At 36.2% G+C, this 19,692-nt stretch overlaps 1 protein-coding gene across 5 annotated transcripts in view; it reads right to left on the bottom strand.

The window, feature by feature from the left end:
* The window catches only part of SNX29 (sorting nexin 29), a 100,563-nt gene that overhangs the window by 17,532 nt on the left and 63,339 nt on the right, over window positions 1–19,692 (bottom strand). For 3 of the 5 annotated variants that reach the window (XM_032703714.1, XM_032703718.1, XM_032703719.1), the window contains exon 20: window positions 13,236–13,375. In XM_032703714.1, the coding sequence (XP_032559605.1) occupies window positions 13,236–13,375 (140 nt within the window). Of the gene's footprint in view, window positions 1–11,120; window positions 11,995–13,235; window positions 13,376–19,692 lie in introns of those variants that run through there. The other 2 variants (XM_032703713.1, XM_032703715.1) reach the window with 2 other exon arrangements.

The raw sequence follows: 19,692 nt of genomic DNA on the forward strand, positions 1-19,692 counted from the left end.
AACAGTAACCGAGGGTTCTGGATCCCCCAGCTCCCGTATCCATCTGCCCTCACACAGGGATTGCTCTGCCTGACCAGATGGCTTCTTACAAAACAACATGTTTAGAGCAATAGTGTTCAAAACACTTTCTGGTGCCACACTTCTTTTCTGTCAGAGACCTGCAGATGGTTCCCTTCCCCTACCTATAAGTTCTCCAAAACACATCTCCTGACTGGCTGTTATGCAATCTTCCTATGCTGAGATTTGACTGTGAACATCTAAAGCTGGCAGTTTTCCTAAAATAATCTCCATAAAGAGAAACTTAACAAGCAATTATAGATCAGCTAGTTTAAGTGCAGCTGTAGAATAAATATTACAAACTGTTTTGCAGGACTTAGTAGGCCAAAAAGTAAGCTTTGAAAGCCACAACTTCATTACAGGGAATTGATGTAGATTTGGGCAAGGCAAGGGTGGTCTTGTTTAAGTTGTATCCTTTGACAATATTACTGCCACAGCAAACAAGGGTAATTAAGTGGATAACAATGCCTTAGGTTTCTAATTGTCATGAAGTCTGATAGAAGATTCTATTAACCAGAAGGTAAGGTGACTTAGTGGCCAGGAAACTGGCTCAAAAAGGGAAATTTTGTGAAAAGAACATTACACAGATCTATCAAAGGTATCTGTGGGGTGCATATATGGCACAGTGAGGTACCTGAAACAGTCCTGCACAGCCATGGAATGAGTTGCTCTTATCATCCACATTTACCATTATACATTCATTCTAGTAACTGTCAGAGGCAATTTTGTGTACTCTCACCTGCTCAGCAGCTTAAAAAATTACACCGAGAAAAGTATTATCTTCATAATAAACAAAAGTATTCACTTTGAATTTTTTTTTTGGCCAGTCTGGTGCTCTTTGATGACTTGGATGCTACATAAAAATATGTATTAGGATGTAATATAATTCTATACGTTTGTGGACTTTTTATATTGAAAATTCTGTGCCCTTTTAGAAATGTTGTATTAATATTCAGGACTTTGACTGAAAAGGGTCAGAAAGGTACAGCTTTGGTAGTTCAAAATACATGCTGGAAGGTAGACACTGTCCTACAGCAGGGACAGCAAGAACATGGAGGAATCTGCACTTGCTCAGCTCCCAACACTTCAGCACATTCTCAGCTATTGATTGCTGAGTTGCAAACCCCTCTGTGCTCTCCTCCTCTGAAAAAGTCAATTCCAGCAGAGTAATGGAGCAAATTGTTACAGACAGAGAAGACAACTAGGAAATAAAGTGCCCAGACATGTCTAGATCCATTTACTAGAAAATGCAGGATAATACATAGAAAATAAAACTCGTTTTTCATTAAATTAGGTATATTATTGGAGCAGTTTTGTTAAAGGAATCCTACTCAAGCAATCATGACAGAAACTGGTTTATATTGTAAAAAGAAATAACTAGAACATTCCAAACAAGAGAATTAGACTTAGCCTCCTTTACAAATCATGTGTACCTGTTAATGACAAAAAAAAAATCTGAAACTGATAATTACAATTATTTGAAGGGAAGGAAGAAAGGCAATGACCTGTAAGATTTCTTAGGTATTCAAGTAGAAATATGTTCTATATGTTTACAAGAAAAGTTTTTAACAAACCTGTAGAGATGTCAACCTCTTCCAAATGTAAACATTTTGAAAGTCATTGTTTTATAACTGTTAGCAATCAGGTGCAGACCAGGAGGTTAATGGAGAGGTTTATACACATTGTTTTGTACTTGACAATTTTCACAGTTATACTTTGCAACCCTTGATTATCATTTTGCATGAGAACTAAAACATGCACACTTGTTTTACCCAAGATTGAAGTCCAGCACCGTGGCATTGTACCTGGAGACAAACCCAACACAAACAGCACATTAACCCACTGCAGAGCTGCTGAACCACTAATGCATCTATCTCAGGCTCTCACTGACTTAATTTAACAAAGCCAGGCTGGTAAATAGAGTTGACAGGCAGACTGGGAGGCTCTGGGCCAGCCTGGCTGAGCTGTGCTCTGTGCACAGACTGACCAGCAACACAACTAAAGGACTGACAGAGCCACAGTGAATCAGAGCCACGCTCAGAGCCAACCAGGACACGGCACCCAGAAGAGGAGCCTCTTGCTTTACCTCACAGATGGTTCTGTTTTGTTCACTTTCCTCTATTCTTCCACAGAGTTCACACCTTAGGCCTAGAGTATGAGCACAGTAGCCTGATACAGATGATATCACAAATATCTGCATTTTAAATATCATTACAATTGCCATCTAGGTTTAATTTTGTGAGTATTCACATATGGCCCACACATGCACATTTCTCAATTTCATATATCCACTTACACTATACTGATAACAATAAACAGTGACAAGAGAGTTTTAGAACAGTACAAAAAAAATGTTTCCTACTGAAGAAATACAAATATGGATTCTAGGATTTCAGGACGAATAGAGTACATAAAATGCTGCATGGAGGGGAAAAAAAAATATAAATTACCTTAGACTCTACTGAATATTTACATGAGCAAAAATTGATTTAAAAGTATGAAGTTGAAGACAGAAGATGTTTACTTGTGCATTTTCCAAGTTTCTAGTACTTACAAAAGAAAATCATCCTGAATTATGCCGAAGGCACTACACAAAAATACATTCAGGGTATGAGAAGGAGAGAATACAAGCTTATGGACCTGAGGATTAAAGAAAGAAAAACAAAGTTTTGCCCCAGTACCCACAGAACAGGTACAACAAATGACCACTAAGCTGGTCAGACTCCCAACACAGAGGAATCTCCTCTTGCCAGTCATTTACTTTGCTCTATACATGGAGTAACAACTGAATGCAGTGTTCTTTGCACCAGACCTTCTCACCCCCAGATCCTACATGGAGTTGAAACTTTACACACAATAAGAATATTCTAAAATACCAGCATAATCACCCATGTATATTTTTTTTTCAAGGTTTGTTTTCAAAAGACAAAATACCTTCCACATAATGTTTGAGTAAAAAGTCTGTGCCTATGGTGAACCTCTTCTTTTGTTTCTAGTTCAGCTACCATTGCCATTTCAAAAAATGAGAGCAAAACCCAATTGCTTCTAAAGAAATGGCTTCTTTTGTGTGTGCACAAAATCCATTAAAGGAAAATAAATCCCCTGAGTATTACCATATTGCCTTTTTTACTTTCTTTACCACCATCTTCCCTTTTTCACCTCATTTCCACACACATTCTCTTCATTTAGTCCAAACTGTTTCATTCAGTCTCTTGATTGTTACACTTCACAGCACTCCTCTGCTCTTACTCTACTCATTTATTCCTGCATTCCCTACCTTCTCCAGTTTTTCTTCCTTTAATAATTCCCATCAACAGCCACGACACTATCAGCCAATCCTTTCCCAGCTGTTGTTTGCTTCTCTTTATGCCTAATTCTTCTCTCAACAAACTGCTGTGCTGAGTTGATTCTACAGAGCTGAGTCAAACCTCTATTGCCCAGAGATCATCATTCCCACAGCTCCCCATGTAAACCAATTCTCTCTCCCTTCTCTTCTCTGCATTGACAATCTCCAAATCAAGTTATCTCTTTAAATCAATTCACCTACTTCATGTTTCAGTTTGCCCTCATTTCACATTTTCTTTATTGCAATATAAACCTCAATTCCCTGTTGAGGTTTTCAGCCACCCAGCCCTCGATCAGAGTGTGACACTGGACTGCCCAAGCTCTGTGAGGAAATCCTACTGAATATCTGACACATTTTTATTCCATTGTTCTACCTTCCAAAATATATTTTGTGAAAAATTCCAGCATTTTCAGCACATTTCTCTGGGCTGAAAACTTCACTCAGAACTTCTTACTGAACAAGTCACTCCAGTTGAAAGAACAGCTCTGGTGAACAACTGCCTACTGCTGCAATCTGGACTTCTCTAGTTTTATGCACTGCTGATAAATTAATTTAAACTAAATTAAAATTAAATTTTAAAAAATCCCTAACACATTATGATAATTACATATTCTTGGGTTAAATTCTATTCCTATATGTCACTAATTAAATATATTAACCAGTGGTGATAGACAGTAAGAAGAGAATACAGAATATTGGTAGAAAACCACAATGCTTACAAGAAACGTGCAGTAATTCTGTATTTCAATGTCAGGCACAGCTATCATGGATAGCCTGACAAGAACATCTTTATTCTTTTATTCACTTAAGAAAATCATGCCACACTACAAAGAAAAGGTCTTAAGATGGCTGTCAACAATGCTGAAAGTAAAAAATAATAAACTGATTGTTCATACCTTATTCCAAAGTAAAGTGCTTTCATGCTATCAAGAATGAGGACAGTACTTTGAAGTCCTGCACACTTAACTATATTAACATTTCTAGCATTCCTCTTTTCATAGCCAGGATGCAAAAATTTGTTCCAGATCCAAAACTGGCACAAGGAGCTTTAAAAAATATTGGATCCACTGTTTATGAGTCAGGTATGGACAAAACAGAATCAGGATTTTTTGTGTGTGTGTTTATAATTAGAAACAGTTTCTGATTTAGCCAGCCAAATCCACCTTGGCAAATCCTTGCCAGACAGGCCAATGTGCAGGAAGGTGCTGACAGGAATGGGGTGGCTTTGTGGATGGGCAATAGAAAATGAACTGGTTCGCATTCAGACTCTAGGCTTTCAGCTTAGAGTATTCTTGTATGCATTCTTTCATGTATGCATTCTTGTATGTATTCTTTCAGCACAATGGCTAAATATATAAAAAACTTACCAGTTACCTCTTTCTACTAAAATAACAAATGGTTGCCACCTTTGTTTTACATATCTGTCTTGCTCTACAAACTGACTTCATGTCTGTGCAGGACATATTTGGGAATGGATGATATTTATATTTTACATTTTCTGGTCTTAATGAGCATGATTCTTAGCTATAAGGCTATTGTTTGCTGTAAAAATCCCAGCAGAGAAAACTGAAAATGTGAATTTAAAATAAGTGCTGAGAACTGTAAGACAAAAAAAAAAAATCAGGGATGGCAGAGATTATATTTTTCTGGTCCAATTTTATGTTGTTTGCCAAGTAAAGAAAATAATTACAAATGTATTCTCCCTATTTTGCCCAACCTCAAAATTGAAACTTTCTCTCCTGGTTCTAGAGCCCATTTTTTGCTACCAATTTCAGAAACACCTGCTGCAGTACAGAAATGCCTGAATATATAAAGAGTTCACTTTTTAACAAGGGAGTGCATGTGACTTGCCTGTAACCAAGGAAACAGGATCACTGCTGTAATGACAAAAAACTTTAACTGGCTGTGTGCTCTGTTATGAGAAAAATCTTAACCTCTTCTTGCACTGCCACAAATTTAAGCATGTTGGGGACATAAACTGCACAGTTTACAAACCCTGTCTCTGTGAGGATTTGCTGAGTTTGCTGGTAAGCAGGAAAAGAGAAAGACTAAAAGGAAGAAGTAAATGCTACCGAGAATGACACATCTTCTCTCGGAATGATCTTTCATTACAAAGCCTGTTGTTAACTGGGGGAGAAAATGATAGAAAGTGATGATAGAATTCGTGGGGCCCTACGAAAAAAACCATTCCAAAGCATCCTGGATCGAGCCAATTCCTTGCAAAAGACAGATGGGAGTCAAACAGCAGAAAAAGCAGAGCACAGTTAAAAGCTCCTTCTGTACAGCACTGGTTTGCTGTAACATTGACCATGGTTTTTTAAACATAACCCCCATCTGCTTCAGAGCTTTACAGGCTGTGTGTTTATAGGGGAAAGCAGTATATACCAGTGAGCTGCCAACAGCAACACAGAAAGTGCTTTTTGACTCTTCCTGTCAATCTACTTGCTTTACATTTTTGCCCCATTTTTTCAAATCATGCAAAGGAGAACATTTCTTGTACATTTCTACACATGCAAAAGAAATCTCATACTATGGCCTCTCCCTCATTTGTTTCAACAATTTTAGACACAATCCTTATTTTCTCAGGCAGCATTAAACACGAGTTTATTCCGAAGCAACTGTAAAAGATCACCAGCCCTCAAATGCTTCCAATGGTGACTGGAGAGTATTTAATTCTAGTTCAGTATACACTAAATTATTCTTCGCATAAGCACTGTAAAGGTCACTTTGAATATAAAGAAGCATGACAAAAATCTACTTTATGGAAATACACTCATAAATACCTACTTGTGAGGCCTGTTGAACAATTCATAGCAATTAACTTTGCAAAGCAAGTCTCACTGTCTTTATTGAGATGGTAATTAGTGTAAGTCATAGTATTAGAAAGTGAAGTTGATTTTTGTTTTAATGGTAAGACTCAATAATGAGACAATAAATATAATACATAAATTCCTTCAGCATTATGGAGCTGCTGTATGACACCAGGTTTATTGAGCACCACACCAAGGCAAACTAACAACAAACACCCTTTCTTTGAGGTGCCCTAGTCCTGGAACACCACAAGACTGAGATGTTTCATTAGGGCGAGCTTAGAGGGATGTGTCTCTGTAATAATTTCATTATTACCATATCTGCAGAACAAAGTGTTTTCAATTGTACTTTTACTGGATACTGAAACACTTCTGCCTCAGTAGTGCCTTAAAAGTGAAACACTGAGAAAATGCAAGTGAGAGTAACAAACTGGGATCAAAAGCAAGAAAACTTGTGGGCAGGAGTCAAGAGACATAAACAGATTCTTTCACCTGAATAAAACTTATTTACATTGGGCACTGCTGGCAAATTTCTCTTAAAAAAACAACTGATAGAAAAAGAAATACGACCTACAGAAATGCAGATGAGAGAAACAAATAACTAAGAAAACCACCCAGAGTTTGGATATTTCATTGCTCTGATCACAAACCAGATGAAGGAGTTTTTCCCTCTACGGTATTTTTAATGGCATCTCTGTACTGCAAACTGTCCCTCGGGATCAATAGAGAGAAGGGTAATCAAAATTTCCTGCCAGTACAGATACATTGTTCCTCCCAGCATCTTCCAAAAGAATTTCAAGGCAGTGCTTTTCCATACACACACTCAACATAAGTGTGCTGGAAAAATCCTCAAAGATAAGCGAAGATTTGCTCAGTTATGTACTCAAGTCAAAACAGAGCTTCCTTAACTCTTCTGCAACATCTTTCCCACACAAATCAATAAAACTATGCTAGAATTTTGCATTATGGACACAGTCACCTTCCACAGGTAATTCTTTCCCTAGCTCAGTTCATAGATTTTAGTATTTATTCTGACCATTTAAAAAGACAAACCACTGGTAACAAAGTAAGAAATAATTTTGCAAACCTTCAGTCTGAATGAAATCAGAGAATGCAGGACAGTTCTTCACCACATGGAAAGGAGCAGCAGAGCTGCAACAAATGCTCCCTGACAGACTTGAATAATCCCTGGGAAAGTGTGTCAGTTTTTAATGTCCTGTACAAAGCTTGAATTATTTCACAAATAGCCTGTCAAACCCCAGGCAGATCACTTGTAAAATGAAAAACTACACTCATAACACCATCTTCCCTTGTTTGGATAAAACTAGCTTTATAAAGCCACATGCTTCTAGTTAGCCTGAAGTACCAGTATTTATCCATAGTTCCTTCCCATATACATACCATCTTCCTTTTAACACTAAGCATCCCATGCCTCCCTCTTCCTGCATTTTCTTGCCCTCTTTATCACTGTTTCTATTCCTCCTGATATATTTTTTCCTTCCTCTTTTTAACTCTAACATTCATAAGCACTCTCAACTACCCAGAGCAGGGGAAAGGAAAATTTAAGATGTTTGCAGAATGCCATTAATACACATCTTCAGTGCCAATATGTTCCAAAACACAAAATAAAAGACAGTGCAACATGCAATTCTTGCAGAAGGAAAAGAGATGAAAGTATGAATTTTCATATGCTTTGACCAAACAATTTTTGCCCTACTTCTTCACATTTCACTCAGATCAAAACAGGCAGGATGCTTTTTTTAAGTCTGATGTCAAGCATCATAGGTTATGAAAGACTAAAACCAAAACTGTCAGTTACAAAGGGAGGAATGCAGAAACCAAGAATAACAGTGAGACAACTCTATGTTTGTTAACAACAATCCGCTCAAATGCAAATATTTTAATTTTATCATCAACAAAAACTCCACAGAATATCACATTTTTGCAATAAAACTTCCTGCATTATCTGAACATGCTCATTGCATTTGAGGTATCTAAGATATTTTTGCTTCAACAATCATCAGTGCTTGGCAACACAGTTCTATTGAAAGATAAATATTGTGTGATGTCTCTACATAGTTTTATAAGTAGATCAATCAATTAACGTAGCAATAAATTGGTTTCATTAGCATCTTTCAGGCATTAGGAGGTGCTTTACTAATTAAAAGTCCCACACATAAGCAAATGCTATTTCCAGTTTGTTGATGTAAATTTTATGAGGTACTGAAGTCATTCAGTGCCAAGTTGATAACACAAGCTGCCACTTCAGAGGATGCAATCCAGCACAAATCTGGCCACTGGTCACAGCACTTTGGGACCCATCAGCTGAATGCTGCCATTTACCCCAGTAGAAAGCACAGATATGTACCCTGAGTGCTGCAAGAAGTGCCATCACCAACTCAGTTTTGAGAAATTAAGATATTCAGAATTCTATTTAAAACTTCCTTACTTTGCAGCAGTATTGTTTTACAGTATTTCAGGGATTGCTTGTTTGCTTTTCATCTCATTGTTTACCTGAAGGTGCAAAACCAGCAGAACACCTGGCAGCTCTCTTCATCTGTAAATATATTCATGTCTGTGTATTCAAAGATCTTATTTAAAATAATACTCTACAGATGTTTCTGTGAAGAGGTTTTACTTCATTCTTTACACTAAAACAGTGCCACATCTGCTGTATGTGACCTGTCCCTCATGGAGAGATGAAGCTATTAGATGGAATAGAACTGATGCACTAGTCTATAGTTAGCTTCAGGTCTGAGCAAATAGTTTCATCCCTCTAAAACATCCCAAAACTAACTTTGAAAGGGTCCATTGCCAATGTCTTTAAACAGACTCAGAGATACAACATCCACAGGCACCTCACAGTAATTTTCCTAAAGGATTTATTTCCTTTATACTTGATTATAATACTAGCAATGGTATTGCACAGAATTTAATGTTCTTTTTACCTCTCATATCTTTAATATACACATTTAAATGTTCTCAATGACACATTGATGAGTGCAACTGAAAAAGAGATGATAAGAAAAAAACTCAAATCCAATCCACACCAAGTTCTTGAACCCATTAAGAACAATGATCTATTCTTCCAAAATAGTTTCACTTTGTTGTCTGCAAAACCAAAAGCAGATACTTGGCTTTACACACTATTTAGTGCTAAATAAATCTTAGAGGAGTATTCCCAGGACAACATTTGTTTTGAATGACTTATTGGTTGGCACTGAAGTTTGCCTGTCAGGTGGCACCTCTGTCTCTCTATCACATTTCTCATAACTTTACCTTCCAGGAGGGGAGAAGTATTTTACAAAATGAGAAAGAGGTAGAAATTGTGATTATTTTTTTTTTCACTTCGATTTAACTTGGTGACTCAAAGACAACTGACACAAAACACGTAAGAACACAACTTCTGCTAACAAATATGCTGCCAGTAATGTCACCCAGGGAAATGAAGACAACATATTTTTTAGAAAATTACAGTCCTCTAATCATCCTGGAGAACTGATGACTCCTTTGGTGTTCAAACACATCCCGCAGCCAGTAGAACCTGCTGATGATTTACTGAGCAGATTCTCTGCTTTTCTTAAAGCCTAATTTTGAGCAGCTACCACAAGAGAATAAATGTCCAGTTCTGCAGCTCAGCAGAACATGTAATTGTTATTTAGAAATTGTTGTAACTTGTAGCTGTGGCCTAGAATATGAGATAAAGAAGTACTCAACACAGTCATCTGTGAAAATATTCACAAAACTGTGTTTATACCATTCTTGCATATATTTTAATCCAAACATTTGCATGGCCAATGCAAAACAACCAGCAAAGTGGCACTATTCTTATTTGATCAGCACTGCAGAATCACAAATTGCAGTATGTACTTTAGTAGTTTCCCACTGTTTAGACTTTTTTTGTTAACACAGAACATTCTGTGACCAGCTGTATATTTGGCCAACACTTCTTTGTGCAGTGTTTATGTAAAGCACAACTCGGGTTAAGATTGCAGGTCAAGATTTTGGAGAACTACAGATTTACAGACTCTTTGAGGTTGGAAGGCACCTCTGGAGATCACTAAGCCAATCCCCACACCAGGCTGAAATCTTTATCTTTTAAAAAATGAGGGCAATTGATACAGAAACCAGAGATACAAAAATGGATCATCACAACATTTGAGAGATTCTTTTCCCACGTGTTTACAGCTTTTAGCTTTTTACCTACTTGAAATCATATAACCTATGGTGGTGATTTATGTTGAAGACTCAATTAGATGGTCCAAAGAATTGTGATGCTCGTTGCCAAAGATCCCTCTTGTTCTTATGTATGTATTTACAAAGAGCTAAGGTGATATTTTTCATATTGATAAAAATGTGATTAAAACACAAGTGTACTTGTTATAACAAGTTTTGTTTATCCATAATGTACCAATCACGAGTGCAAATAAATGTTAATTTAAGTAAGTATTAACAGACAGGCCTTCACCAGCTAGCAGATGTAGCAATCTAATTCAGCAGTGCCAAATCTTGATTTAGGTTTTACTCCACATGGACTGGAAAATTTATCCTGTGATGTCGGTTAAATTATTACAAAGAATTAGTCATTCAGCATGTAAACACACAAATTAGCAGAGCCAGAATCTATTTTTTACATTAAGACATGAAAGTGGACTATAAAGGAAAATCTTTGACCAATCCTGTGATTGAACTAATAAAGTATTAAAACTGAAAAATATACAAACTGAGATTATAAGCAATAAAGATTGAGGAAAGAAAGAGCACATTAATGACAGTTCACAGCATTAAGACTCAAAACAAATTACATTTCCATGATTAACCACCAGCATTTGATACAATAATGAAAAGAAATGCCAGCAAACTGATTCATGTTATTGTACTGCAAACTGTTAACCGAGTTTCAAAATAAAAGCAATTTCATCCTTTATAACAGTGGCAGGCTATTTCAGACAGATCAATTAAAATGTTTTGCCTCATCAGATCTGTGCCTGATTGTACAGAATCACTGCACTTGGAAGGGAGAAATCCCCAAAGGAACAACCTCACAACAAAAATGTTCAGCAATATTCATTCTAGCAGTAAATTATCAGTGGATTCAGTCTTAGAGACATTCATCTTATGTTCTGTTCATCATAATCATATTCTAAGACCAAAACCAGATCTTAAAAGTGATTAATTAAAACTGACCCTGTAATTTCTATCTATAGGAAGCCTAATCAGACATAACCTTTATGGGATTTTTCATTTTCACACTGAATTGTGGCCATTTAATTTTACAGTCAGAAGCAACTCTTTAAGACCAGATAATTATTTTTATATTTTATATTTCATTTCTTCCTAACAGACAGATCTAATGCCCTAGAGACTTTTTATGCATATTAAGACTGTAATTTTTCCCCCCAGACTGAAGTATCACTATTCCCTACAGCACAGTCCTATGACTAATATCTCAGTGTTTTGTAACTACTCTTTCATTGATAAAGATTCAATCAACTGTACATACATTTGTGCTGCAAAGGACAAATTAAATATACCAGTATTATTATATGTATTTACAGTGTTTCATAGAAAAGTACTATTAAACAAAATACTATTAAAACTAACAGAAGAATTGTAGGTATGGTACAAAGGTTACAACTGGTTAATGTAATATACACTTCAGAGTACAACATGTTCAAGATCTCCTGTTGATGAAGCTCAAAATCCATTAAGGAAGGACAATACTGGAGAAGTTGGCAATATGAAGTGGAACTGAAATGCATTTTCTTTTGGATGTCTTTTCTAAATCACCAACAGTGCCAGGTCATGGCAGAAAATAAAGGACAAAGTTCAAATAATAGCCTAGAAATGATGATACTTTCAGACAATGATAGAAGGAGCACATCTTAGAAAAGTTCTTTGTATTAATTTAATATTGCTGCTCTAGCTGCAGAAGAAGAGTCTGATCTCTCCGTAGAAAAATGCATTAAAAAGCCATTTTGTCTGCTGCTGTAGATGAGGTATATAGTTATTTTGCTCAACAGCTTAATTTTTCCAGAATCCCACTAGTATTCCCAGAGAGAATGCTGAAACATCTACTATATGAGAAAAAGTTCTAAGGAAATAATTCACAGGTACAAACAGAACCTCTTTGCCATATCACAGAATATTCTTGAATCCACTCTAGTGCATTGCTTCGTGCAATGTGTTGAGAATTATGAAACTGCCAAATGCAAAATATTGTGATGCTTGTTGCCAAAGATCCCTCCTGTTCTTATGTATGTGTTTACAAAGAGCTGATGTGTATAGTAAAATACTATTAAACCAAAATATTATGAAATTTAACACCACTTCCAAAAACAAATCTTCATTAATATTATTTCTTAAATAGTTCTAAATATCATTCACAAATACATAAAGAACGATATTTAAAGCAAAAAGAGAAGATTTTACCAGATTATATCCCTTGTGTGATTGTATATCGAAGGGTTTCTTTTGAGATTCTTAACAAATGACTGTGTTAAACTATAGCTGGACATAGTCAACTTTAACATTAATGAAATCAGAACATGAGTCAGCAGATTGCAAAATTCAGTTAGAAAGAGTTCAACAGCTGGAATTTTTAATTTGGTCAGTAAGTACCTTAATAGTACTCTACCCTCAGCCCCCAAAATAAATTTAAAAACAATACAAAGCCCACACAAACAGAAGCAAAACAACACTAAAAAAAAGACCAAATAAAAGAAAATGAAGACACTTAGTGTTTGAAGAGTGCAGGCGGATGGAGGTTTTGAAGTCACTTAGATATTTCTGAAAGCTTTACACTGGGATTTTTATCCACAGTCACCATTTAAATAAACAAAAAAATACTCCGCATGCCATATATTCCTTTAAATATAAAAAAAGCACTTACAATTAGAACAGAAGACTTCTATTTAAAAAACCCTGCAATTTTAAGGAGTTTGGAGATGTTGGCATTATATTTTAAATTATTTGTGATGAAAAAAGCTTAATATTTTCTTGAGTACTTGACAGATACTTACACAAAAAAGGGCATCAGCTGAATAAGTGTCTCTTTTTTGGGATTGGCTGTGAATTCTGGCACAGTTTGAATAATTTTGTTCATTACGTTCCTTAGGTAATTTTGTAGCTGCTTGCGTCGCTCTTCTACAAACTTTGCATCCTAAAAATAGAGAGGAAAAAACATAAATGGCACAAAGAACATCTTTTTCAATTCTATAATGTAACTAAACAGTCCCAATAAGCATAAAAATTCATCTTTTGATGATGTCTCTTTATCATGTCTATATAAGTATGTTGGCAAGATGCAAAAAACCCTCGACTGTGTCCTCAGAAATAAAGGAAAATCATGAATCCTAATAAAAACCTGTTTCACAAAAACATCCACTGCCAGGATGCTGAATCCTCTCCTTGGCAGAACCTGTCTCCTGTGGACCATAAACCACTGCAATCTCAACGGGCAGTGCAGAGCAGCAGCACAGAGGCAGTGGTACAACAATTGATGCCATTTTTTGAGAGCCAGAATTACCAGTCTCTGCAGGAGGAAATGCTGACTTACTCCCACAACTTCCTCACAACTCATACTTTTTCAGTTGTTGGGTGCACAGACTCCAGAATGGATGAATAATCCTCCAGCACTTTTATTATTGCTAATAAATTAATATTTTGTGATGGAGTTTATATGATTGCTTTTTTAAATATTACAATCATAACTCTCATTAAAATTTTTTACTGAAGTTTCTATAGCATTTTAGATGCCAGGATCTTATACTACCTTGGCCCAAATAAATAGAATAATTCTATGAACTCCACATTCTGCTGAGGGACTTAAAAGGCTAACAACCAAAATGTCATGCACCCTGTAACTCAAATCTAAACTTTTTCCCTGTGAGGGATCCCGACAGTGAGCTGGGATATAAAGGTGACACATTTCACACTAACTTATAAAACTGTAACAGGTTTACAGTGACATCAGGTGCTGGATGGTTTATGCTCTATCTCAGGAATGCAGGCTCTGATCACCTGGTTTAAATGTCACAGTATGTTCTTTAGGCATGAAATCAAACCTATTATTAGACAATTACAGCTCCCAAAGGTGACTATTATCTAGAAGATGTGCCTATCCAACCTGTATGATTTATCTCAATAAGAAAAGATATTGAAACAAATTCTTGTTTCTTGAAAAAAAAAAAAAATAAAAAAGACACCCATCAGCAAAACACCATAAATACATTTGACAACACTGAATAAATTCATTGCATGGAGAAGGCTCAGACCATGCTGCCATGCATGGGATGCCAATCTGGAGATTATTGTTTCCTTAGATAGAGCAGACTGACATCATCAAAGCAGGGATGCTCCTTGGAATTCAGGAGGACTGATGTAGAGTTCCTAGAACATTCACCGACATTTTGTTCTGCTCTTGTCTCTCATTAGAAGTTACCAGGAACAGGAATATTTTCAAGAATAAGAAATTAGACATAATAGTAGGGACATAATAGAATAAGATATAAGAAATTGATGAAGAAATACACACTCACAGGCTTCAAATATTAGGTAGTGCTTATGTTGTTTAAGTTCACAAAATTCAAAAATATTCCAATTTTACTTTGTTTTCTACCTATGAACTTACACAGATTTCCAGTCCTGTTTCAACATTCCAGTTTCACATTAATACGTTAAATAATCAGGATCTGAGTGAAAATAAACCCCCCCTATGTATTATGTGCCTTGCTAATTCTTTTTTATCAGTCACATTGTTTTTCAGCAACCTACACACGCCGCACACAAACCGTGTGGCAAGTGACTTGATTCTAGTGTTAATTGATTTACTGATGAAACGAAGAAACGAAGAAATGAAGTCTGAAAACGCTTGGAAACTCCTGCTTTACTAAAAAACCAAAGCTGTGCTGCTGAAAGTTCGTGCAAAGCAACTCTGCAGAGTCCCTGGTCCCGTCCTCCCCCAGCGAGGACAGTGACTGCTCGAACAGAACTGAGCACCAGCTTGTTCTGTGCCCCTGCACAGAGGGAGTCTGGACAAATGTGTGCAACAGAAGCCCAGACAAGCTGTTGGGAATGTTAAAGCAAAAACTGTAATACATGGTGACACATAATATTATCATAAAATGGAATGGTAATAATAAATAAAAGTGCTGTTCAGTACTAATTAACATCTGTGTTACTATTTTCCTTCTTTTCACTAAGATTTTTGTTCCTACTGGATTCTTCAAGTAGGCTCAAGGAATGGCCTTGTATTCCCATCTTTTCTCTCAAAGGATTTAAATTGTCACACCATCCCATTGGTAGAGACTGATTTGCTACCACCAGCTGTGTGAGGCAGAGGACAAGAAAGGAGATGTCCAGGAAGAAGAAGTCTGTGGAACAGCTTTGGTTCTGAAAGCTTTAACCACTTGAGCAGTGGTGATGTTTGGCACATGAGCCCATTTCAGTTATGGAGTAATCCTCTCCCCAGGTCCCATATACATTATAATGTCCTATATACAAATAATAATATTATATTATACAGACCTAGACTGTATAACAGAGGAAGAAGCACTGCTTTGCTATAGATATATATAATAATGGCACAAAGGAGTTTTCTAATTAAGTCTGCCCGAACATGCCTAGGAAATGCATTTTTTGCTGTTTACAGCTGATTAAATTAGTGCTTATTATATAGCTATTTTTCTGCCATTTATTCAAGTGAAAGGCAGAACATCTCAGAAATTAAACTCAGCCTGAAAACAGTTAAAAATGTTCTGTTAGCCTGACATAAATTTGATCTCTAAAACAAACACCAAGCAACATTCCATGAAATTCTGTACTATGTACTAAGGCCTGTTGTCCTCACCAGAAGTAATGTAAACCAAGGTCAAAATGATTCAGCTGTGGGTCTACACTTTATCATTAAGTGTGCATTTTGCAACAGCAGGTTAGGTACTCAGAGAAATGATTCTACCAGGCAGTTGTTACTGCCAAGCTGTTGCAGTAATAAAGAGTTTTTGTCACAATATAGTAAACAGAACAACTGGTAACAGAAAAACACAATTGGCTCAAAGCCTGGTCAATTTTTTCAGTCTCAAATAATAAAAAGTTAACTGTTACCCTCTTTTCATTGGGCCCAATTATCTACAGTAGAAATCTAGTTAGTATTTTATATTCCAACTTGTAAACAAACTCCTATTTTTATTTACAAGCAAAAAGTAAAGTGAAATAGTTTGGTTTGTATTTGTATCAGTGAAACCTGCTCCATATTTTCAGTCCATGTCTTTGGTGTTTGTATGAGGTTGTACCTGTCAATACAAGTCTACACTTGCATATCTACTCACATAGAAAACAGCAAAGTTCCTTCCCTAAGATTTAATTTACAGATTTAACATACACATTTGAATGTACTTTGAGGACAAAGTAACTTTGTTAAATTACAAATACATATAACCTTACATTTTCACATTATTAAAGGTTAGACTATATGGTTTCATTCTTGGAAAAACAAACACATATACAGAAAGATAAAGTAACACTACTTAGATAAACACAAACTTTTAAGATTTCACTGAAGAGAGATCCTGTTTACATGGTTGAAAAAGAAGGCCTGCTCTCAAAAATTCAAGTGGGAATTATTGCAAATCCTGAAACTAAAAATGTACAGAAGAAATGGAGTGGGTAAGGTGAATAAACAGCAGGTCTGGTCTCTAACAAGAACTTGTCTGGAATCATCCAGCCAGTCATTTACCAGTTGGGTTCTGAAACAAAGAGAAGATCTTTTCCTTGCCTCATAAGTGCCTCTTTTTATTTGCAAGTTATATTTGACGTTCCTATTTGACTAAGAATCTCTTTCCCCATTAAAAGAAAGGGGACTATATAGGGAGGTACTCTGTTATAGCAAAATATGCCCAGATTCTGATATACATCTCTAGGGCATGTTGGCCACATTTAGTACCAATTTATGCAGAGTAAACTTATACTGTACACAAATTGAGACTGAACATACCAGTATTCACCTTCAATTTTTAGGTATATTTTCTGAAAAATAAAACTACCACTGTTTCTGCACTCACTACTGTGAAAGTTATTTCCTAGCCCACACTTGAAGAGCACACATTTTTGATTGAGAGTCCACAAAATTGCAGTTAACAAGCAAAACTGCTTCAGATTACAGAAGCAGTTACAGGACACATCTGGGAAAATACTTGTAATCTGAAATTCATGCTGTCCCAAATATTTTATGAAACTCTGTTTGACTGACAATATGCCAAGTTTCTCCTGCCCACAGCAAAATGCTAATATCAAATTACAAATCCCTAAAAATTGTAACACAGATAAAGGAAATCTTGTAGACTCTCAGATGTTAGAAGGCAATGTCAAGCTATAAAACTAAGAAGCAGAGTCTAGAGGTGCCATGTTTTATGTTACGCTGTTTTGCAGTTTTTCATTGCAAGACAAGTTCATCCCAACTTGCAGTTTAAATTGTTTCACACAACTGCTGGTCTTTTATATACACTGTTAGTATGTAACAGATGGCAAAACACTGATATTCTTCATTATTAATGGGACAGCTCACTTAAGATGTTTCAAACATTTTCCAGGAGCTGTTGGAAGCGCTATGATTGCCATGGTTACCTGCCATGAGTTAGGGACAGATAAAACACTTTTAGATTCTGGGTTTGGTGCTGTTGCAATCAACATAAAACACACTGCTTCTGATGGTCTAACCATAACTTCTCATTTAACCCACCTCTGAAATAAAACCAAACAACGAAACAGCTAAAGGCTCAATACAACGCAATTAAAATAAAAGGACATATGGCTTTAGGACTTTAATTAATCAGCCTCTAATACCACACAATGCATCCCACCCTGAACAAAACTGACAATAGTGCTAGTCAAAGTTGAACCTGCAAATGCAGAAAAAAATTCAAGTTATTCTAGTGGAGCCTAATATTTTTCACCATCTTGGTCAACCAGTCTTAGCAAAATTATTGCGTCAGTTTTTATCTATTTATGAGGCACAAAATCACTAACCTCAACATGAAATCAGAAATGGGAACTAATTAAATATTCAATTGCTGAGTCATTCTCACTGGTTTGTGATTAAAAATTAGTTATATAGCAAGTATTACTTGTTACAGGCTAATTGATACCTTTGCAAATGCCACAGTAAAATAGGACTTGCATACACCTGTCCTTCAGTAACTACTGCATCATGAACCTTTCAGGAAGGTGCAGTTTGCAATACTAAATATACCAGATACTACCATATTAAACGAAAATTATCTCCAAATTATTGAAACTACATGAGCTTAAAATTTCCATCATACTGGAATTGCCAGGTTCTGTATGGAAGAATCAGGCTGGCATTACACAACATAACAAGGGTATACAATACATGAAATTTCCATTTTCCCTTTCCCAGTGTGTGATTTTTTTTGTTCATTTACTGCTCAGTGGAACAGAGGGAAATTTAAGAGGATGAGGTACAAAGAAGAAATCAAGAAACTGTCAGTTTTGAAAAGAAATCTATTTTTCTTTAAACAGAGATTCACTACATAATTGTAATTATTAGTCTGTGTTTCTCTACTAAAATAGCTGATGCATTTCTATCTCCAACTCTGGGTTCATTTCAAAGATACCAGAAAAGCAAATAATGCTTTTAGATAAAGTAGTTTGAAAAAGGCATTGCTGCAAACCCATCCAGTGGCAGCCACTTAAGGACGAGCTACAGTCCTGCCATGCCCTCAGTCTCACACAAATTTATGTGGAAAACTGCAACATTTTAATCAGTATTTCTAATCTTTTGAGACTTGAGGCATCTCCTGCAGCACATGTAGAGCTGCTCACACAACAGACAATCCCAGTCTGATAAATTCTTCTCCCTCTGTAATAGATCTCAATCAAACCATGTCCTGTACCTCTCTAAATTGGTTTGGGCATTTACAGAGTCCTGGAACCCAGCAGGTTTCTTAAGATACCTGGCATTTTCAAGCTAGCAATTTATCATCCCTCCAAAAGACTAAACTTCCTCAAAATCCTCTTCAAGAAAACGTGTTAAAAACGAATGAACACAACAACAGAAAAAAACACTGCTTGAGAATAAACCTAAAACTGATCCCTTATTAGTGTTGTGCTTAATGGCACTGATAGAAAGAGAGCTCTGTTGGTAATGTTATGCTAACAGAATCCAGGGTCATCTAAATATTTTGTTATTTAAAGACATATATGCCAACCATGTGTTGATTTGTCAACTGGTCAGGAATCAACTGTCCATTAAAAAGCATCAATACCAAACCGCAGCCCACTGCAAGACCCCCAGGGCTTATCCTTTGTCCAGCTGTTGAACAGGGAAATCCTGTTTCTGTTTTCTCCTCAGATGAAGCATTATCAGCCTACTCTATAACTTTATTCAGGAGATTCTGCAAACTACAACAGTTCAGGAAATTGAGATCCATTTTCTCAATAGCCTATATTACAGTAATAACT

Source organism: Chiroxiphia lanceolata, chromosome 16 (assembly GCF_009829145.1).
Source record: "Chiroxiphia lanceolata isolate bChiLan1 chromosome 16, bChiLan1.pri, whole genome shotgun sequence".
NCBI lineage: Eukaryota > Metazoa > Chordata > Aves > Passeriformes > Pipridae > Chiroxiphia > Chiroxiphia lanceolata.